General features: G+C 41.0%; 2 protein-coding genes across 2 annotated transcripts in view; one reads left to right on the top strand and one right to left on the bottom strand.

The window, feature by feature from the left end:
• FAP (fibroblast activation protein alpha) overlaps positions 1-16,907 on the bottom strand; it is a gene marked incomplete at its 5' end in the record, with an annotated part of 63,244 nt that extends 46,337 nt beyond the window's left edge. The window contains 7 exons of the mRNA XM_063118314.1: positions 1,559-1,679; positions 3,943-4,015; positions 5,705-5,757; positions 7,422-7,496; positions 7,589-7,683; positions 9,664-9,759; positions 16,817-16,907. Of these exons, the coding sequence (XP_062974384.1) occupies positions 1,559-1,679; positions 3,943-4,015; positions 5,705-5,757; positions 7,422-7,496; positions 7,589-7,683; positions 9,664-9,759; positions 16,817-16,907 (604 nt within the window). The remainder of the gene's footprint in view (positions 1-1,558; positions 1,680-3,942; positions 4,016-5,704; positions 5,758-7,421; positions 7,497-7,588; positions 7,684-9,663; positions 9,760-16,816) is intronic.
• Positions 1-23,889, top strand: part of GCA (grancalcin) — a 216,414-nt gene that overhangs the window by 120,145 nt on the left and 72,380 nt on the right. The gene's annotated exons all lie outside the window — the stretch shown is intronic.

Genomic DNA, 23,889 nt, shown 5'->3' with positions numbered 1-23,889 from the left:
ACTACAACCCTATTGGTTAGACACTCTGGTGATGCAAAGAGGGAAGATAAGTAATATCTCATCTCTCAGATTTCACTGAATTCATGCTGAAAAGAATGACATGCACTGACTCTCTTGGTAATTTGGAGTACAATCCTATGTTCAGACAGAAAAAAAAGTTCTACAACTCCCAGCATGGCTGCCTGGAGGGGATGCTGGAAATTGTAGTACTTTTTTTCTGTCTAAACATGCATAGAATTACGCCTTTAGAAATTTTGTGACATCTCGCTTCCCAATCTCCTATCAGCTATCACAGGTGGACTGCTCTTTCCACACAACAAAGATTAAGGTGCCACAGTGATTTTCTCTCTCTTAGATCATTAGATATTTTTATATTCCTGAATACCAGCATTCTCTGAATGATTGAAATATTTCAGTGTGGATTGTTGTTGTTTTAAATGTAAGCCTGAGGACATTTTATTATTGTATGACATGGAACAAAACACGAACACTTGACAAATCACAAATCACAATGACAAATAATCAAATAGATCCCTGATTAGATCCTACAGAGTTTTCAGGAAGGTATAGGAGATGGAGGGCCAAGTCCTCCCCATCTTCCTTCAATGAGTTCCTCTAACAACTCCTGTTGCCATAGTAGCTACTCTCTCCAGCCTCCATTCCTAACTGCTGAGTTGGTAACTAGGATGGGGCAGGCAGAAGTCCTCAGGAGGCCAGATTTACTCCAAGACCAGTTGTTGTTTATCCCTAGCACAGATATTTTATTTTGCAATCTTTGAACAGTTAACCTTTTTGTAAGTACATTGGGTTGGATCCAGCCTTGCCCTTCCTTGGACCTGAAGGGACTGAGAACCAGTGGGAGCTGAAGGAAGTGAAGGGAGGTGAGTTCTTCAAATTCTCTCCTCTCCCTGCCACCCCACCACCACCTCTCACGCTGTTCTGGAGGAGCCTTCAACCCAGAGCAGAGTCTTGGGAGGTACAGGTGACTATAGGGGAAAGGAGGAATCAGCAAAAATAATCTGCTTTCCCTTCCAAGTACAAAAGCGTCCAATGGTCAGAGTTTTGTTCCCTGCAAATCTGGATCTAACCCATTAATATCTTCAGTATGTAACTTGCTCTCCATTCCTCAGACCAGATTTAGTTTTTTAAAACTATATTTTCTGCTATATTCTCCTCTATCAGTGGAAGTCTTTTAGAAGAAAATTAGAATAAATGATGTCCTAGTATTTCAGATAAGCAAAATATCAGATTATAAGTGGGACAAATAACTTTATGACAGAGACATCTGAGGAGGTAGGTCTGAAATCAGGCAGAAACTGAGTAGAACATATTCTCCTTTTACTCCAAATATTTATTTGAGGAAAGACGTAACAGGACATTAAAAAAAAATCCAGATACAGGATGTTAAACTACATTTCTTAGGAAAAATGTAAACCTTATAAATACAATGCTAAGTCACAAAGCGATTTTTGGCCATTGATTGGTGACATCACATCTTTTTTTGTTGTTCATTTCTTGCTTATCATAGCCATAATATTGCTTTTAAAATGCAGTTTACCTTCATAAACCCAGTCAGGAATTCCATTAAATATTTCATTCCAATAACCATCGGTGGTTATTTGAATAGCAGGTTCTCTGGGATCTTGTTTCAAATAGATATTATTCCGGTACACGTAAGCCTAAGGGTGGGAGGAAATACAACTTCTTTTAAGTGTATGCTTAAGGTATAATTCATTTTATAGAATAAAAGCTATTGCAGAGAGTAGAGCACTTCTAAATATGGGGTTGTATTCCATGATAACTCCACACAAACAAGATGCAGATCTCTTTGTACACAAGGAAGGTGTGCCATGTTTTTACTCCATAGAGCAGTGTGTAACGAAATGCAAGGGGGGCTACGGGTTGTGGAGAAAAATCAACAAACTCTGTGTAAATGGCCACATGTCACACAGGTCTGTCTTATAACACACCTTGCTGTTACCCTCCAGCATCTGCTGCCTGAGGCGATTGCGTCATTCTGCCTAATGGTAGGGCTGGCCCTGGTCCTAACCCACTTTCCCCACTGCTTCCCTGGTGCTAAGAAAACTAGCATGGATGGAGGATGAAGGACTGAGAATAAGCAGCCTGCTTTCTCTGCAGGCACTGAAGAGGGCTCCCAAGCAAAGATTTTTAGATTCAACCCATACTATATACGAGGAGAAGGCAACCTGGTGCCCTCCAGATGTTTTGAATGGCAACTCCCATAATCTGGGACCATTGGCCATGTGATCTGAGGTTTATGAGAGTTGTAGTCCAAAACATGTGGAGAGCACTAGATTGCCTATCCCTGTTGTATACCAAAGGAGTAATGTTTATTAACATTCAGGATGTTGCCGTTGGACCAGAAATATCTGGGCTTAAGTCCCTACTCACCTGGTGGCTATGGCACATCACAATTTCCAGGCTTACCTTATCTCATGGATTGGTTGTACGAATAAAATGTGATGAGCACATATTTATCATTTATTGCATTGATATACAGCCTGAGCTCCCTGGAGAAAGAATAGGATACAGATACGGACCAACTGATACAAGCTGCCTGCTCCTCCTGGCAGAGAAAGCAGGCTGCTTATTCTCAGTCCTTCATCCACCCTTTCTGCTGTTTTTCTCAGCACGAGGGAAGTAGTGGGGAGAGTGAATTAGGGCCAGAGCCAGCCCTACCATTAGGCAGAGTGAAGCAATTGCCTCAGTGGGCAGATGCTGAGAGGCTGCAGCAAGGTATGTTATAAGAGAGACCTGTGTGACATGAGGCCTGTTCTCTGAGTACAGTGGAGGATGCTGTTGAATGAAGACATATTCATCTGCCCGTTCAGTTGGGTTTTGTACATGGAATGGGAAGGGGCACCATCTTGTTCTTTGCTTCAGGCAGCAAAATATCTTGGGCCAGCCCTGGTTAGGGATCATGCATGCCAAAGCAGACTATGAGCAGTCTTCTCTTATAAGGGGGGGGGGGGGGTGAGGGCTACCAAAATTCACTGTGCACCCTACCCCAGCCTAGGCAAAGCATGCTGCTTATATAACTTAATTGTTTGTAAGGCCTGTTGTTGGCCAGTTTTTACTTCTCCAACCCAGAAGTTTAAGGCAGGAGTGCACAAGCTTTTTGGCACTGAGGGCCTTATCTGGACTATGCTGGGAAAACAGGAGGCACACATGTACACAAAATTTAATTCCTACCAACTTGGACATTTTCTTGCCAAGGATACAGCACTTACCTCAACTTCATGCATTTCTTTTCAGAAGTAGGCAAAAGTAAATCCCAGCACAACAGCTTTTATGCATTAAAGCACAGCTCAATTCTAAAATTTAAAGGCATTTAAACTTTACATACAATTGCTCCTATCTCTGACAAGCTTACTGACAAGCTTCCCTGCTTACTGTTGAAAAAAAAGTCTCTTTTCTTTGTTTGATCTTTCAGGGGCCCTCTTTTCTGCAGTATTTTCCTGGAGCCCAGCTGATCAGATGGACCAAGGAGAAAAGTGAGTGAGAGCCACACAACACACAACCGAGAGCTACGTGTGCACCCCTAGCATAAGATTTGTCTTTACATCTGGGTAGATAGAAGATGGCTGGAATCCACAATCTTCAGGAAAGTACCAAAGGGCCGTAACCTTTTGGTTCCTGTACCTTGGTTTATCTAGTTTTGGTCAAGCAAAAGTGCTTCACCCGGGATCAAACAAAATCAGGAGGACTCTGCTAAAGCACACACTTTATCTTAGAGCTCCTTTCTAATATGGCATGCAGCTCTATGCACCAGTGAAGTGTTATCTTGAACATTCAATATCCTTAAGCACAATTGATAAACAAAGATAAAAGCCCTGTGAAAATAATGCCTGCGCAAACACCAAAGGCAAATAGAGCTCATCCAAAAGTCACTTTATTCTCACACTTCATTAGCTTACTGACCAATTTGCGTCCAACGGGTGACCAGGATACATATTGAATGTTATGTGGAAGTTCATATTCTGTGGCAAAAACTCTACAAAGGAAATCAAAAAGATGGAATGACACAGTACTTTCTAAGTCAGCATTTCCTAATGACTTTAATGAATACCTGAACTTTTAGTGAATGTCAAAATTCACATGTGCTAAGCAGACAACCCCGAGTGAATTTTATGAATGCCTCCAAAATATTTTTCTACTTTTTGGACATAACCCAATAAATGCTGACAACCATATTAGGTGACTGTTAACAGTCACTAATGAGTCTCTTGAGTTTTCAGACATTCAGAATTTTTTTCTGGGATTACCAGCATTTACCTGTGCATTCCTAGATGCATCCGATTTCACAAATTCACGCTGATGCGCATCCACACACGCAGATCCAGCATCAGCACCTGGCATAGTTGGGCAAATACCAGGAGTCACACTGGGACTGACACTGGTCTCTTTAAAGTAATAATAATAATCACCCTGAACTGTAGAATAACATTGTCACAGAAACCAACTTTCTGCTCTTAAATGCCTCTAGGCCCTTTCCCCCCAATGTGTATGTTCAAGTAGGGTGACCATATGAAAAGGAGGACAGGGCTCCTGTATCTTTAACAGTTGTATTGAAAAGGAAATTTCAGCAGGTGTCATTTGTATATGTGGGGAACCTGGTGAAATTTCCTCTTCATCACAACAGTTAAAGCTGCAGGAGCCCTGCCCTCTTTTAAATCTGGTCACTCTAGTATAGCTCCTGTAGCTTTAACTGTTGTGATGAAGAGGGAATTTCACCATGTTCTCCATATATACAAATGACACCTGCTGAAATTCCCTTTTCTATGCAACTGTTAAAGATACAGGAGCCCTGTCCTCATTTTCATGTGGTCACCCTAATGTTCGAGGCATTGAGAAGGAAGAACTAACAGCTCGCTCTTATACATGTTTACCTGGAAGTAAGTTCCACTGATTTCAGTGGGGCTTATGCTATGCTAAATGTGCTTAGGACTACAACGAAAGCCACGTTATATATGTGCACTGGGAAGTATAAGCTGGGCTTACCACACCTCCTTCCACTGCTGGAAAACACCTGTGGCTCATATCACATCTGTCTATATTTAACCCCAGTTTTATTACCAAGCCTTTCCTTGTTCTACGTGAAATTTCCTCATTGGCCACTATGATATTTTCATCGTATCCAAATGATTCTGAAGGAAAACTAAATACTACATGAGGCTGTTAATCCACTGTATTTACTTTTGGTTTCGTAGCAAAACTGAGATCTGAGCACTATCAGAAGAATATTTTCTTTCCTGCTTTTTTTGATAAATAATCTCTGGTGGCACTGCAGTATAGCAGAATACTTCAATTGCACAAGAAGAAATCATACTTTCTTTGGTGTTCACAATTAAATGCCACATTTTCTCTGCTCTGAAAAAACTAGTTTAAACACAGAGGCAAAATTGGAGGGTCACACTGTTATCTAAACCCATAAATAACCATGATTAGGGAATGATGAACGCACAATAAATGCATTATGTAGAAAAGCCCCACAAGTTGATTAAGCATTTAATCAGAAATGATTGGGTAATATCATTGGAGATAATACCATCATTGATAACCTGCCTCCTTTCCTAAGTGGAACATGTGATGCTTCAAAGGAGCTCAAAAAGAAGAATGAGCACAAATGCTAAACAAAATTACTCATGTTTCAATATGCAAGAGAAGAACGTTTCAATCTTACCCATTTATAAGATCATAAATGTGATAGGATGCTGTATAAGAGTGACGCCAAAGCTGAAAAAGTTACATTAAGGAGATAAAGTAATTAGTGCTCTTTATGAGGGCCTTCATTTCTCTCAACATCCCAACACATTCAGAAAAGTCAGCGTACAGGACTCAAATCTTTATGAGAACTCTGTGAATGCCCATATTGGTTCATAACTTAGGGCCAATTATCACAATACGCCCACCCACCTTGTAAAGGCTTCAGAAAAAAAAATTCCTGATGATGTTAGCAGTGGCTCCAGAAGGTGTAAGAGCTGAACATCATGAGAATTGCTCAATCAAGCAGAATGTCCACATCAGCAACATACATCTCTATAATTGAGAATTAAACCACCATGAGACTGGGGTAATCCTCAGGGCAAGCCTCTCTCACATCATATCATGCAGCCACTATGAGGAGCTGCCACCATTTGGAAGCATTTCCAGTCATGGAATGTAATACAAGAATCATGTTGTGGCTAAAGTAAGTGTGTGTGTGTGTGTGTGTGTGTGTGTGTGTGTGTGTGTGTGTAAGGGGGGAGTGCACATATGAATCCTGCCCTCCACAATGACCCTATCCCCACCCACTCAGTCCCTTTCCTTCCTGTACTGAGCCAGGAGATCTGAAAATCAAGTGAATAAACACAGGAAAGTTGGAGACTGAACGAGTGGGGACCAGGATATGTGCCCTTGCCCTCTCCCCTTTTCACTCTCACTTGAGCAGACTGAATGCCTACATAGAGCTAATATCATCATCATCATCATCATCATCATCATCATCATCATCATCATCAGAACATAAGAAGTGCCATGCTGGATCAGACCAAGGGTCCATCTAGTCCAGCACTCTGTTCACACAGTGGCCAACCAGCCATTGGCCAGTGACCAACAAGGCAGGACCTGGTGCAACAGCACCCTCCCACCCATGTTCCAGCAACTGGTGCACACAGGCTTACTGCCTCGAATACTGGAGATAGCACACAACCATCAGGGCTAGTAGCCATTGATAGCCTTCGCCTCCAGGAATTTATCCAATACTCTTTTAAAGCCATCCAAATTGGTGGCCATCACTACATCCTGTGGTAGTGAGTTCCATAATTTAACCATGCGCTGTGTGAAGAAGTACTTCCTTTTATTTGTCCTGGATCTCCCACCAATCAGCTTCATGGGATGTCCCCTGGTTCTAGTATTTTGAGAGACGGAGAAAAATGTCTCCCTATCCACATTCTCCATACCAAGCATCATCATCATCTTACAACATCAACAACAATGATAACACTGGGTCACCCACATCGCCCACTGTACCTAACTGGAGGGGGTAGAATAGGATCTTTACTGACATTACTTCCACCCTTCTCGCAGAATGATAATGTTCATGAGGAGAGGGTAGAATGCTTCCCTTCCAGCTCCTGCTCTAAACAGGCCTTAGAGAAGTTTGCCTAGCCATGTGTCCCTCAAGCCACTAGGAAATTTCCCCAACAGCAAAGGAGAGTATAGACTTTTGGCAGTGAAGCAGGGTGGGCACAAAAGCATCATGTGGGGAATTCCTCTTCTCACAATGATGGATTCATTGGTGGGGTTGGGGTGGAAGTTTGGCAAGAGAAATTCCTTTCCCCAGAAATTCCTTTGAAGGTCTTTCCTGCACTCATGTGTGTAAAACACACGAAACTCAGCTAAAATCGCAAACATTTTACCTTAGAATAATTGCTTTCCAACAGTATAAATTCACGGTCAGCTGATAGTATATAGTTTGTGGCGTTCACTTTTTTCTGAAATGTTAAGGTATCAGTTAGAATCTACAGCACAATTGTAACTTCTTCGATTAATTCATTTGTTATTTTAAAATGGCAATAAAACATACAAGTGTGCTGTTCGTCAAGAGAATGTCTGATTGCCCAGATTCAACATTGTGAAGAATTACATCATCTTCTGCGGACTGATGAAGATATTCATTTCCTTAGGGAGGTGGGAAAACATAGCTTTAATTATACAATAAACTTAATTGCAAATGCAATCTCAATCTCACTGCAAGCATCTAAGATAGAAGCCATGTATATAACAGCTCGTCTGGTAACCAGCGATAGGCAACGAGAAATTCCATGCTGGCTAGTAAGAGGGATGGTGAGGGCGTGGGGAGTGTGCTTGGTTTCCAGGCTGGCAGCAGAGAAAGGGAAGCCATAACTCCATCCCTCCAGCCTACTTGGCAGAATGTTGTTGTTGTTTTTAATTGTATTAGCCTCCTATGAGGCTAGTATCCCTGTGTTTCCATGCTGGCCTTGGAGTAGGAGGATCCCCCTCCTCCACAGATGGCATGGAGACACAGGATACTAGCCTCTTTGCAGCCTAGTAAAAAAACAAAATTGCAGGTTAGTAGCTTTTAGGGGGGGGTGATTTTTAATGCTAAGCAAATGGGTGTGGAAATGGAGATAAAATAATGGGACTTTGATGCTGGAATTCTGAAAAAAAAAGACGATACAATGGGACAAGCTCAGGAAAATCAGTTATGGGCAGAGAGTAGACAATGCACAAATGATACTGCTGACTTCCATGTTGGGAGGTTCATCAGATGAGCGTTTTATCGCACTCACATTACTGCCCACTTACAGATGTGCAAGTGTCCTCTAGGTAACGTACACCTCCCGCACACCTCCAGCTCCTTCCGCTTGTTTTTCCATAGCAAAATAGACACCTTTTAATCCAGCTTTTTTAAAAACAACAACAACACAACAGAATGTGTCGTGATCTCCTGCTGTGTGCAGGAAAAAACGGTGTGATAAAAACAGCCCCTGAATGGACCACATGGTCTTTATTTACTTCCTCTTTCCTCTACGGGAAGAATGAAGAAGTGCAGGGAAGCGAGGGTAAGGAAATGTGATTCCTTGTGTGATGACGCTATGTGACTGTTTTACAGAAAGAGGCACAGAAAGATGCCAACCCACTGGCCTGCACCAGGAAACCAGAAATATCAGGCCTGCCTCAGATACTTCCCTATCTTCTCCTTTTACAAACTTCGGTGATGATGTAGACCACCAAAGTTTAAGGACACCAATTAGCATCTGCCCAAAAATGTGTTTCAAAAGAGGCTGCCACATGGATTACAGGAATTAGCAGCAGACTAGAGTCATTATTTTGGGCAGTGGCAACAGAGCTTCAGCTCATGCCCAATGGGCTTCTTCTACAAGGGTGGGTGGGGCATTTAGGGAGCATCGTCACCATGTGTTTCTCACCACATATGAATTATTCTTCAAGAGCAACCTCTGGGTTTATATATGGGAGCTGTAACAGTTCTATAAGAATGCTTAAATGGGAAGCAAGTCCCATTTAAATATGCTAATCCTTAAGGTGCCACAATTCAATTTATGGTTAATGTTGGCCCACAGGCCTTAGGCATTGTTATCCTTTCAGCGCCTGGTCAAGACTTTTCTCTTCTCCCAGGTATTTAACAGCATATGCTAAGTTTTTTAACTGACCCCAGAATAGTTGTTTTAAATGGATATTGTCTGTTTTTGTTAGTATCTTGTGGTTTTTATGGTTTTATTTTTTTTAATTTAACTTCTGTAAACCGCCCAGAGAGCTTCAGCTATGGGGTGGTATATAAATGTAATAAATAATAATAATAATAATAATAATAATAATAATAATAATAATAATGTGTTTTTAATGATATGGCATAATGACTTGCCAATCATCTCATCCCTTCCCATTCCTTGCACATTTTAGATACACATATTTATTTATTTTAGTAAATGTTTGCTCTGTCCTTCCAATGAACTTGCACTGTCCTGGGAAGTTTACAGCAATTAAAAATAAAACAATCTGATAAAAGAAATAAAACAACAACACAAAATTGGAAACAGGCTTGGCAGACAAAAGAATTCTAAAATGAAGATCCACCACTATTTTTATTATGGATTTACAAATAACGTATTCACTTACCTGAAATCCAGTAAGGAGAAAATGTTTTGTAATTAAAATCTCCATCCAGATATTCTTCTAATGTTAAAGGCCTAGAATTATTTCCTTTGTGTTGATCTTTAGAAATAGGACAAAGATGAGGGACATTAATAACAATGCACAGAACAAACCCCCAAACATTACTATTTCTTTGAATTGGCCAATAATTTGAAGGTTCAGCCCTACAAAGATCACAGTAGGTAGAGGGCATCCTCCCCACTTGTCTAGAAAAACTGTATCAAAAGACATCAAGAGCTCCATCACACCAGCGATTTATCGCACACTCGCCATGCCTGGTATGCAGTTTTGCAGCCCGGTACTCACATGACATCATCCATGTCCTGCACTCATTTCGCCTCTTTCCCTCCATGTTTCATTTCTTTTTGGAGTGGAGAAAGTATGGGTTTTTTCCCCTCCATGCGAAATAAATGTGTTCTTCCCTTCCATGTATTGCTGTCATTGCGTTCTATCCGACCATCTGGTTCTTTGTTTAGGGCGGGTGTCTAAGGGCAGTCTCGCTAATAAAAGAGGAGGGTGGTTCTTCGCCCAAACTTGGGGTGGCTAAAGCTTTCCTTAAGAGCTATAGTATTACCATGCCAAGTTTGATCTCTTTATCCTTAAAAATTACGCAGATGTAAGCATTTTGGTTACCTTGGAGCAAAGGAGGGCACCTGACCACCTTTACAAAAGAAATGAGTTAAAATGATTGTTCATCCGCCCACCCTTTGAAAGGCGCAAAACAAACATTCGCTCTTCCCCCCTGTAATCCTTTCCCAAGCCATGGGGCAGCAACAGTCTCGGCCCATGCGCTCCATCCTGTTTCCTAAAAACGGCCTCCCTTCCTTGGAGTTTGTTTAATATGAACTTAGGGGAAAGTGTAGTGTGTTGTTTTACCGTAATTGCGCAGTTTCAGGCTGCTGTGCTGTTGTATTTGCGCAGAAATAAAGAAATGTCTTTTAAAAATAAAAAATTAACTGCAGGGGAAAGAACGTAGGGGGCGTAGTGGGAGATTTTGCCGGCATAGTAGCGCTGCAGGTGAAAAGATACATGAGCTGAAAGAGTGCAACAATGCACAGACGTAAAAGTGCCCAGCGCTTGACTTGCTAAGGAAATGGAGGGAAAAACAGCGGATGAAAGCTGGATAAAAAAAGTAGATGTGTTGGAGCTCCAAGCTGAGGGATGTGGTGTAATGTCTCATTTTGAGCAAGAAGCATCCCACTCAATCCAATAGGTATATGATTTTTCTGACCATCTTAAGAATGTCAGCTTCCATTTCGATACATGGGTTGGAACTCCTGTATAATGTCATTTAATGCTCTAGCAATATAGTTAATTAAACTAGCAATAGGGTAGCATCTTCCATTCATACTAAACACAGGTAAGATGTGCCCAATAGAGAATCTTGAGATCTAAATCACCATATCCTACGTTTTGGACCCAATTTTCTTTTCTCCATAGTTTTCAGTGTTTCTCTCAAACTGTATTTATTTTTAGAATATGTATATGTGAGTGTCCACAATATAGTGAATGCCAGTGCTCACATGTGAATATTAACAATTCAAGCCTAATTTTGTGAATATCCAAAATGTTACATATATCTGTTAATGGCTGACAGTCATCAAAATGAAAGTGCTGGCATTTACTGATGCAGTGTGTGTGTGCGTGTGTGTGTGCGTGTGCGTGTGCTCTGTGTATGTATGTTAAGGACATTCTGTTAAGGACAACATTCACATTCACCAGATTTCAGACATTCACTATAATGTATGACATCATTAAGCTCTATTGGCTTAGATCGGAAAGCCAATATGTCACTCCATCTTTGTTTTCCTTTGAAGAGTACGTTTACTGTAACATACATATAAGAAAAATTGAAAAATACTATTTATTTATTACATTTTATACCTCCCAATAGCCAAAGCTCTGTGGGTGGTTCGCAAAAAATGTACAGGCATCATATTAATATTTGCTGTAACTGCTAATTTTGCCATAGTTGCTCTGCTGTATTTCTTCCTCGATCTACCCGCTAATGATTTTATATTTATGTATTAAAATAATACAGACATATAGCCAGACTTTTGGTTTTGCCATTTTCAGATTATGCAAAGACTAGAACATTTTCTTCCGAAACTTGTGGGTTTTTTTTTAGCTGATTCATCAGGGAGTAATCCCTCTAATATCAAAGTCAGCTAAGCAAGAATCTAACATAGCTACAAGAAATGTGTGTGTTTTAATATGCCAGACTAATAATACAAAGCAGTTATCAACCAAGAACATTAAGGCTGCAATCCTACACAAGCTTACCTTGGAGTAAGCACCACTGAATGCAAAGGGACTTATTTCTGAGAAGACATGCATAGGATTGCACTATAAGACTGTTCTGAGAAATCAGATTCTAAAAAGCAGATTGCCATGTCTTGTGTTTTTTTTTAAATAGGTCAGGAAGTGAGCTTTTTAAAAATTTTGGGAAGTGGTGTTCAGAGGAGAAACAAACAAATTAAACTCATTGACTCCACATCTTACTGCTTAAAATGTCCTTATAAGCCCACACTTCATAGTCACAGAGTCAGGATACACACACTCATGCACAGACTGCACTCATTGACTCCACATCATAGTGCTTAAAATGGCTGTATGAATCAGCCCTGCCTTCATCGTCACAGGGTCAACAACTCACGCTTTACCACATTCTGAACTGAATGACGGATTCATAACAAGTTATGGGAATCTCTGCTTTTTGCCCCTTGTGTTATTTATTGTATGAAGTTCCACAGGGATGCCTCTCCCTTGTCAAAAGGAAGGATCTTAAAGGGGAACAGTTCTGGCTTGGAACCTCACATTCAAATGCCTCTGACCGCTTTCAGCAATGCTGTGTGCTATCTCAGGAAGGTTTATGCATTAGATCATGGGGCTTTGTGTGACCAGGTGTTCGTGCAGAAGAGCTCTGTGTTTGAGAGATCTTAGTTGTTGAACTTGGAGGCAGAATCAGACATCAGAACTTGCATAATCTCTTGGATTGTGTCTTGGGTAGGTTTAAGAACTACCAGGTTTCTGCGGCATGTACCTGCACCACAGGCTCACTGTCAATGTCTTGGGTATTCAAGGGTAGGGACAGTTAACTTAGACTCTTGCTCTTGTTGGAGCAATGTCTCCTTGCAAGTTTTCTAGATCCTGCAGACCTGTCCATGATCCATTTGCTTCTGACTACTTCCAGCTCATTACCCAAAAACCTCATCCATCCTCTCCATGAGTCCCAGCTAGACAGATCTGGGTCAGAGAAAATGTGTTGGCAAGGTGTCTTGTCATCAGTTAGCCAGGAGAACCATATGCCCACCAGCTGAGTCTGAGGACCCAGCCTGGGTACCATCTGCACAGCACACATAGTATCTCATTCGAAAAGGGATCTGCAGGTGCCAAAGCCTGTCTTCACATGTGATTGGGGCTACTGAGCTTTTAAAGCTAAATTTCCAGATCTTAAGAACATACTCTATTGAATCTGACCAAAGGTCCATCTAGTCCGGCAGCCTGTTTCCAACAGTGGTCAGCCAGCTGTTTCCAGAAAGCCATCAAGCAGGGCATGTAGGCAACAACCATTCCTCGCTGCTTACCCTATGGCAATTATATCTGGAAGTGCATTGCCTCTAAACCTGGAAGATCTATTTTTCTATTACACATAGCAGCATTTGACCTATCCTTCTTTTCCTCCATGAATTTGACTAATCCTCCCTCTAAATCTATCTAAGGCAGGGGTGTCGAAGCTAAGGCCTGTGGGCCAAATCTGGCCCTCCAGGATTATCCCAGATTGTCCCATGCACCACTTCCCTTGACCACTTGGTGGTTTCCTGGCTTTTCTGTTTTTTTCCCATTCTGAAAGCCTGAAATGACTCTCCTAAAGCTTAGTTGTTGACAGTAAAAGCTTTAAGCTAAAATATGACAGTACCGTTCGTATTTTGGCCCTGGCCGCTTTTGGCCCCACCAGAATGTGGCCTATGAGCACTTCTCTGAAATTGAACTTGGCCCTCAACACACCTGCTCTAAGGCGATGGGCCATCACAGTATCTTGTAAAAACTAAGTCCATATATTCATTATGCCTTGTGCATCCTCCAGATGTTTTGCTCAGCCACAGACAGCCTGGCCAATGGGTGGGGGTGATGAGTGTTGCTGTCTAAAACATCTGGACGAGCACCAGGTTGGGGAAGGCTAGCCTATCCACTACCAATCAATTTTGAGAAGCATGACATATAGGATTTCCCTTGTCAGACACCTGTGAGTGGTAATCCTGAACCACCACTCATCCCTCTCTTTTGATAATTACCTTTGATGGTTACAGTACTTGTTCCTCCATGACTTCCCAATTTAGGGGCTTCTCTCTCTCTCTCAAGGCCATATATGAAATGTTTCACGATGTTTACTTTAAGTCCACATGATTGGTTTGCTTTTAAATAATAAAGCTTGTGGGATTTTTTTGGGGGGGAGGCTAAGTAACTATTAGTTACTGTAGAACAAACATGTCACTTCTGCTGTTGACACTGCTCCTCGCTAGTGCTAATGCAGAAGAAAGCTGTCAAGATAAATAAAACCGAAGGGCAATCTATACACACTATTGCTATCAAAGCAAATACTGAGTTGGCAATAATCTTTGAAAATAAAGGTATATGAAAAAGCTCATTTCCCCTGGGAAGAGCATGACAGTGTCTAATTGAGAGCCTCACAAATCAAGATTAAAAAGCTTATGCTGCAAATTCATTAGAAAACAAGGCTGATGGGATTATCAACACTCTGTTAATTGCATGTTTGGTATAAAACAAAATTATTCAACAATGCTGTGTGGGAAAAATAACCTTAAGTGCTATCTTCAGGAGTTCTACCAAAATGCCTATTATTAAACTAAAAGTGTCATTCATTAAGTTACATTATTTCACATTATTATCGTTTACACATCATCAGTAATTGCAAGGACCACACCATACATTTGCTATTTTTCTATTTCTTAAACCTGTCATATTTCACACATTTTTCTTCAATACAAACAGCATATTTGCAATACAATCTGTATTGTGATTCAAAGGATATGGTTGTAGTGGTGGTAGTTGTAGTGCAAGCTCTAGTACACAGAATCATAGAATAGCAGAGTTGGAAGGGGCCTACAAGGCCATCGAGTCCAACCCCCTGCTCAATGCAGGAATCCACCCTAAACATGTAGGCACACTTAATATTGTATCATGGAATGTTAATGAAAATTCTGCCTACCGAGGGAAGTGGTTGGCACTGGAATGATCATAATATTCCATCTTTTGGATTGAAGCAAAGGGTCATCTAGGCTGAGAAAAACTTTCTCAAAGCTGTCGTACACTTGAGTTAGAACCTCTTGTCCAGGTCATCTGTTCTACATTCTCTTCGTGGTATCTGGAGGATGGTTGTTTCTCAATCGTAAAGGGAATGGCACTTTGTATATGCTCAAATGCAAACTTGCACCTTTTTCATGTATATGTTTCAAGGCTGAGCCACAGCACTGAAAAAGTGTTCTGGGGCTAAGCACGGGCGAGGGCCAGTCAAGTAAAGACCCAGCTAATGATGGGGCCAAAATATTAAATCTTGAAAACTCTCTACTACTAGTAGAAAGATGTAACAAATCTCATGATTCCTAGCTCAACAACACAATCCAATTATATTATCACTAAATCTGTTTTGAATTATCAGTGAGGTTCTGTGCTAAATGCAAGAAGCAACAGAAGTGTGGTAGAGCATTTGCTCTGTATGCCAAAGGTTCCATCTTCAATGCCCAGTATACCAGTTAAAGCCTCTTGGTTAGCAAGCCTGCTGTCAGCAAGAGTAGTTTAACAGGCATTCTTGTAGAGCCATTCAAGGAAGCATTTAAGGCTTTTTCCCCACACACAGCATTGTTGAATAATTTACTTTTATACCAAGCATGGAATTGACAGAGGATGTTTTAGGTTTAGGTTTTATACAAACATAGATGTAACAGAGGATGTCCCCCACCCACCCCGCCTGCCACAAATATGTACAGCAAGTAAAGAACTGATAATAATCCCATTTATGCTGACAAACAAAAAACAGACTTGTTTTTTTAATGAAGTGGAAGGTTTTTAGTTTCAGGTTTTGAGGCTCTCAGTTAGAAACTGTCATGATCTTGACAAGGGAAATTAGCTTTTTTCACAAACCTTTGTTTTCAGAGATTGTTAGATGGTCTGCCTCAGTTGTGAAGAAGGCAACTTCATGTGTATATACAGGAAGGTGTCAGATAACAGAAGGAAACTATTCTAACTAGTCCATTTTCTTCCGCTGCCCCTTACGCCTGGAACGCTCTTCCAGAACATTTGCGAACTACAAGTTCAATCGCAGCTTTTAAAGCTCAGCTAAAAACTTTTCTTTTTTCTAAAGCTTTTAAAACTTGATTTTGATCTGACTTTTATACTGTTAGTTTTACTCACCCTGTGCCTGTTTGGTGCATTCTCTTCCCCTTCTTATTGTTTTATTATTATTTTATTAGAATGTAAGCCTATGCGGCAGGGTTTTGCTATTTTATTGTTTTACTCTGTACAGCACCATGTACACTGATGGTATAATAATAATAATAATAATAATAATAATAATAATAATAATATCAGATGCAAGCTCTTGCATATTGTATCTGTCAGGATTATTAACAATTCTAACAAACCTACTGTACCTAAAGCAACTGATAGCAGCGGGGGTGGGGAATTCAATAAAGGTCATCAATTCAGAAGCTCATGTGAACAGGTAGATGGTTGTTGGAAAGATTGTCTGTAGCCTTGTCAAAGTACATTACCTGTCATGCGGACCAAAGTTAGCGCAGGTACACTTTTCACTTGAAAAGAGACCCTGCATCGACATGTGCAAGCATCTTTATTTTTCCAGGATATGGGTTATGTCAGCCCAATATACTTCATCAAACCCACAGTAAAGCTGATGAGACAGCAAACAAACTTTAACAATAAAAATTAAATTCTTAAACAGTGGTAGCTTTTAAAAAAAATAGCTGGATGCGAGTTACCTGCTTGTTAAGTCCCATTGAACAGAGTGCAATTTGCATAAACTTCACCTGAGGCAAGATTAGGTGTTTTTTGTTTTGTTTTTTCTAGTACGTTATCTTACCTTTTGAAGGAATTAATACAATGCACATAACTAACAAAGACAGGAAAAGGCAGGAGATCACTCCAGCTAGGACTTTCATCTGGATCTGCAGGATAGAAACCAGTTACAATTCAAGTCTTCCCTACAGCACAACAACTTACGTCTTTTGTTATAGTCTATTTCCCTCCTCCCAAGGCAAAATAATAGTATTTCAGTAGCAATCTAAGCTCAGTATGCCAACAGAAACAGACGTTTCCTTGACGTGTGCTTACAACCGTTTTTTGTTCCTTTTTCCTGCTAAGAGAATGCTTATGTGTCACATATTTTCACATAACAGATTCCACAGTTTTAAAAGCCAAAATTCAGATGTATGAATTTTTACAAACCTTCATTTTTCCAGTTGTTTTCTAAAAGATTTTTAGTTCCCCTTCGCTCTTCTGAATGTTGGTCATTAGATCTCCAAAAGCAGCTTGCGAAAGCAGTGTCAGCTTTCTCAGATGGAGGCCAAATCTCAGACGGATTTTTTTTTTATGTACGTTTATAAACCATGCCAAATTTCAAAGGTTTTTTTTTTTTTCTTCTCCTTGTACAATTGGAAACAGATTTTTGAGGGCGTTCTCAGCCCTGGAATGAACTATGGGTAGTTACAAAGGAGCTTTTGCTGTATCATCCCCATCCATGTAAATCACAACCCAAATCTGCTTACATTAAGTTTGTGGGTTTTATGACTCAACAGCAAAATTGGACATGTGCAGTTTCACTCTGGAATGTCTTTACAATGTGTTTTGACAATACATGAAATGGGAAGATGTGTTTAAAATTAAGGTGATGTATTCATAATAGAGTGACAATTAAGGAAAAATCAGATAATCGGTTGATTTACATAGAGAAATAGAGTGTGCGTCTGCATGTATTCTGTGTGTAGATATAGAAATCTGGGACTGTTGCTCAGTGATAGGATACATGTTTGTATCCAGAAAGTTCTAATTAACAATTGCTGCATACAGAAGGCCCCACTTTCAGTCCTTAGTATCTCCAGTTAGAACAATCAGGTTGGATGTGATGGGAAAGACTGTCTGCTTGAGACCCTGGAAAGGTGGTGCTGCCAGTCAAAGTATACAACACTTGACTGGATGGATATATAATCTGACTCAAAAGGCAGTTTCTGATGTTCCCATGAGAGATACTAACAAGAGGTATTTGTTGTTGTTTGCTTAGCATTGTGTATTTTCAAAAGAAAGTGAAACTATATAACAAACGACAGTTTTACAGTTGTGTTTCTAAAACATCTCAGTTCCAGTTTGTACTCTTGGATGGTTGTTTTTATTTATACAGCTGCAACATTTAGGCTTCAATCCTATACACACTTACCAGTGAGTAAGTCCCATTGAATTCAGTGGAACTGACTTTTGAGTAGACATGCCTAGGATGTCAATTTATCAGAACAAACAATAATTCTGCTTGACATTAATAAATTAAAAACTTTTTCATCAAATAGAAAGTGGACAACACTTTAAAACAATGTTTAGTACTATTCATGCAGGTACTTATAAAAACAGCAAGTCGCAGTCACCATCTTGGAAGAGACATTCCTGTTTCAGTCTCACAGGAGGAAGTCATGCGTTATTGAAAAATAAAGGAAGTATGCTTAAGACAGGTGCAAATTTATGCAGATTGAATTAATTGATTAGTAAAAACTAATTTTGGTTAACTGACCATGGGAGAAAGCCTACACAGCCCCCAGATAGCGCCTGGGGTGGGGGTGGACATAATATTGTTTGGTTTATGGTCTCTGAGGTCCGAATCAGGGCTCTGACCTCAAAGCCCAGAAAGCGTGCTCCCTGGCCCCTCCCTCTCATAGCCGGCACGGTTCATTCCACCCCAACTATGTCTCCATGCTCGGAAACGGAGCGTGGAGACAGGAAAAGGGGGTGATCCCAGGGACAGGGAAGGGAGGAGACTCGGGTATTGGCCAGACAAGGAATCCTATGGCCACCCCGGCCTCCTTCCCTCCCCATGATGTGCCTGCTGTTCTTCATAGGATACACATAAGCCTCCAAGCTCAGAGGCTTATGAGTACCCAGGGCAGATCATATTGGATTGCACCCTGAGATTTATTTTATTGGATGGCAGACTTAATTTTATTATTTCTATATTATAGTTATATATAGTTATATGTTTGGCTAAGCAGAGGCTTTCAACTTGGCTCAAAATTAAAATATTCAAATTACAGAACGATACAAAGACCCCTTTAAAAGAATGGCATAGCCATCTAAAACACCAAAACATGTTGACTGCAGCATACAGACATGCTTTATAGATTTAGCTAATTGTTTATTAAGTTATTTAATAAATAACTTACTGCATATGCTCAAAGTATCCTGGTGACAACTGGTTCAGAACAACAAAATATCTGAGGTTATACCTCACTCAATTCTTATAGTTCAATAATTCAAAAATAAATCCTACTTTTCTTGGAAAGTATTTCTTGTCTTTGCTCTCTAATCAAACTAAGTGGGCAACTTCTTTGCTCAAGTATAAATCCATATTTTCCAAAGACAGCCATCTAGCAAAATATTATCAGCGTCCCATTTGCTTGCTATCTCAGTCCTGTTTTAACACAACAGCAATGCACATGACAAATAACTTCATGCTCCAGATAAACACCTACAACATTTGTCCTAAGATGATTTTTTAAAAAATGTTTCACCTTCACCATTTTCATTGTTATGGGTTTGGCATTCTTTTTAAGGCATAATCCTATGTATGTTTTGATCCTTGCTCAGGGACCATAGGATTGCACTCTAAATCTATGATGTAAAATTACACCACTGGGTAGAGGCACTGATCCAGTTTAGTGATTAAGTATAGGGCTAACATGTATATATCCAGATTATTAAATACTAACCTAGTTATTATTTAAGAGAAATTTAGTCTTCACAATGTTTTTTAAAACTTTGTTAAGTGGCTAACAAAAGGAGACGGATTTTAAATTTCTCTCCAGCCTCTCACACCCATTAGAGAGACAACTAGAAGCAGTTATCTTAGCATAGAGCTGAAGTTTTTAGAGACAGAGTTTTTCTACATGAGGCTATTAATCCACGTTATCTTTGTTCGGTTTCATCATAGAATTCAGATCCCAGCACTACACAAAGAGCACTTCCTTTCCCTTGGTCTAATCTAGCATGGGTCTTTTTATGTTCTTGATGCAATAACTGCCTCGTGTAGAAAGGCTCTTGGTTTCCAACTTAGCTTCCAGCTGTAGCCCAAGGAATTAAAAAAAAAATCTGTTTTTAGAATTTATTGGTTTAATTATTGATTTTTAGCTATCTTGCTTGGGAATAAGTCTCATTGAACACAGTGGCTCTGTTCAGAAGATACCTTAAACCACAGTGCTAGTAGGGTGGCCAACTGTCCGGTTTTGCCCAGACAGGTCCAGAAATCCATGCCCCCAACTGGGATCTGGGGTGGGGGAGGAGATTTCACTATTTCTTGAAATGTCTGGGAAAGTCACGTGGCAGGGGGAGCAGAGCGCACATTACCAGGCATCTGGAAAATATGCAGATCGGCCATGCCAGGGACCATAGGATTGCACACTAAATCTTTGACGTAAAATTACACCGCTGGGTTATTGCCTCAATATATTGGTCTCACATAACTAGAACCATTGCAGATATAATTGGCCACCCATTAAGACCAACCTTGATGTTGATAATTTTTCAGATTATTCCTGATGAAATTCCTGGTAATTTAAAGTCCTTGGTTACAATAATGATAATTGCAGGTAAGATTATTTGGGCCAGAAGGTGGAAGGCAGTAAGCACAATCTCCAGCAGAAAATGAATGTAGGAGTAAGTGCCATTGAACTCACTGGGATTTATTTCTGAGTAAACATGCTGGGTATGAATTAATCCCTTAATTAATAGTATTATCTGGTTTGCTTATCAGAACTGGTCCTCACCGTGCCTTGCATTCCCAGAAGCAGCTCAACATTCCCTTCAATGCATTGAAATAATGAACAGAGAAACTTAAAACCTTAACTTTTGGGGTTATGGATGCCAAAAGACATTCTCAGCTGATTGCCTCAGACTGGACCTGGATCAGAGCATTCAGATGTCAGTAAGATTGTCACACCCAGTTTGCAGCTTTTGCAAAAAGTCTTCCAAGAGCAAAGAAACTGGGAGTGCCTTATTGGATTGAGTCTGAAGCACCTGCTCTTTGCAGGAACTGTTTTTCTTCCTGCAATTTTCATAAAAGGTATCAGCAGGGTAGCAGTTAGGAGCTGCCTTATAGTGAATCAGGCCACCAAGCCCACTACTGCCAGCACTGGCTAGGTTGAATCTGGTCTCTTCTACAATACAAAGCATGTTCTTTACTTTTGAACAATGACTCAGGCAATTTTCTTCCAAAGCAGACACTGTGGTTGGGGAGGCCTAGGTAAGGTAAAGGGTGTGACTGAGGCCTTAGCTAGATTTAAGGTTTATCCCAGGATCATCCCAGGTTAATCCCTGTACATCTAAATGACACACAGGGGGCCCTGGGACGATCCCTGGATAAACCTTAGGTCTAGCTAAGGCCTGAGTCTTGGATCATCATCTTGTGTGTGTGTGTGCTAATGTATCTTTAAGAGCAGAATGGCTGAATGCCACCAGGTGCAGCTTACCCCAGCACAGCGATAATGTGATTAAGGAGGTTTCATTTGTTGAAGTCCTGCCTTCATAGGGCTATAGAAGGCACCTGCAGCTTTAACTGTTGTGATGAAAGGGGAATTTTACCAGGTGCTGCATGCATACAAATGACACCTGCTGAAATTCACTTTTCTATACAACAGTTAAAAGATGCATGAGCCCTGTCCTCCTTTCCATATGGTTACCCTTCCTTAACTGTTACCATCAGCTCCCCTTCTAGCAGGCGGCATCAGAGGGAGATGAGATGGAAAGCATGGCCATTCCAGCAGCCCTACTGGGGGGAAAACACTTGTTTTTACTCTTCCCTCCACATCCCTTTTTCCTTTTGTGTTGTGTCTTTTCAGAGTCTAAGCAGGGATTTCTTGCTTTTATTGATTGTGTTTAAGCTGCTGCAAGAGCCCTTTTCGCTGAGGAGCTGGGTAAAAATGTTTTAAGGCTGCAATTCTGAACGCCCTTACTTGGATCCAGTCCCAATGAACTCAGTGAGACTTATTTCTGAATAGACCTGAATGAGATTGTACTAATATAGGGCAGCTGGGATGGAGAACGTGTGAGCCTGAAGATGTTGGACTGCAACACTCATCATTGCCTATGCTGGCTAGGGCTGATAGGAGGTGCCTTCCAACAACATCTGGAGGGCCTCATGTTTCCCACCCATAAAGTCAACTATGATGACTTTAATGGGTGATAAATGTACAATGAATTATTTACAAATTCTGGGGAGAACTGAAGTGCCATAGCTCACATATAAGGGTCCAAGTTCAATTCGTGACATCTTAAACAGCAAGAGTGGAAGGTCCTTTGTCTTGAGATCTGTGAGGGCCACTGCCAGCCAGTGTAAGAAATACTGAGCTAGATGACAAATAATCAGTACTAGTATGTTTTATGTGGTTTTAATACAAAAAGCAGGAGTTCTTTGGAAAAAGCCACCATGACACCTGTTTTCTTGAGGTGGGATGCACTCTAAGAGTTTGGATGTTGTGGTCATCTTATGGCTTTGATGTTTCTATTACCGAGCCAGGATTTTTTTTAAAATTAAAGGAAATCTAGGGGGGATCTACAACAGCGTACTGAAGGCGCTTGCGTGCGCCTGCAGTGCGCCCCGAAAGCGATTGTGTAGATCCTGCCCTGGAAGAGGAAGAGGAAGAGGCGGAGGAGGAGGAGGCTGGGGAATCCGGCCGTGCCCTGGCCGCCGCCGCCGTCCACCTCCCCACCGGCCTCCTGCTGCTGGCGAAAGAGCCACCCGGGTCGGAGACCTTTTTCCGCTCTCCGCCCTGCCTTCTTCTGCCGAGCTCTCCGACCCGGGTGGCTCTTTTGCCGGCAGCAGGACGCCGGCGGGGAGGTGGGCAGCGACAAGGACGTGGCTGGATTCCCCAGCCGCCTTCTCCTCCGCCTTTTCCAGGGCAGGATCTACACAATCACTTTCGGGGCGCACTGCAGGCGCATGCAAGCATCTTCAGTATGCTGTGTAGATCCACCCCTAGACCCCCAATTTAGCCACTCTCAAAGGAGAGAGACTGGGGAAGGAGGAGTGGGGGAACAGGGCCCCTGGGGATGGGATGAAACTATGTGAACTTAGTGAAAGATGTTATCCAAGCAGAGAGATACACCCCACTGTTTCCTCTGCTGTTCTCATGTGCAGTTTCTCTCTGTGAATCCCCTTGCTGATTTGGGTTGGGCATAGCTGATGGCACAAAGATAATTTCTGCACTGCATTTGGCAAGTGCTACAGTGGACTCTAGTGGTCACTCGACACATCTGCAGACATCTTCCAAATGAGGAATGCTGCAAGAAAAATAAAGGAACACGACGAATTCAACAACAGATGTGTAGACACAGGCCTGCACAACTGCTCTGTAATTGTGCCCTTCATTTTAGGGCATAAAATGGGAGGAGGAATTGAAATGTATGTGGTGTGTAATGATGACACTTTCCTACCTAGAGGCTCAGGGTGTTTATTTGATCAGTTAGGAAACTGACTTTTTAAATCAATTACAAATCAATGAAGCAGCAGGGTTTTTTTTTAAGTGTTAATTTTAAAATTATACAGGAGAGAACACCTAAGATGGTGGCCTAGTGTGACATGTATGTTCATAACCTAAATATAAATTTAAGTGCTTCCCCACTTTAGAAAGGTAAGTATATATTGATTTAATTGAATAATTAATTGAATAATTAAAACATTAGGACTATCCTCTAAAGGAACTTTAGTTACTTGATAGCTAGTCCCTTAAATTAGAGGACAGGGCTCCTGTATCTTTAACAGTTGTATTGAAAAGGAAATTTCAACAGGTGTCATTTGTATATATGGAGAACCTGGTGAAATTTCCTCTTCATCTCAACAGTTAAAGGTGCAGGTGCCCTGCCCTCTTTTAAATCTGGTCACTCTAGTATAGCTCCTGCAGC

The sequence above is a fragment of the Elgaria multicarinata genome, chromosome 2 (genome assembly GCF_023053635.1).
Source record: "Elgaria multicarinata webbii isolate HBS135686 ecotype San Diego chromosome 2, rElgMul1.1.pri, whole genome shotgun sequence".
Lineage (NCBI taxonomy): Eukaryota > Metazoa > Chordata > Lepidosauria > Squamata > Anguidae > Elgaria > Elgaria multicarinata.
This window is presented reverse-complemented; position numbering and strand designations above follow the sequence as displayed.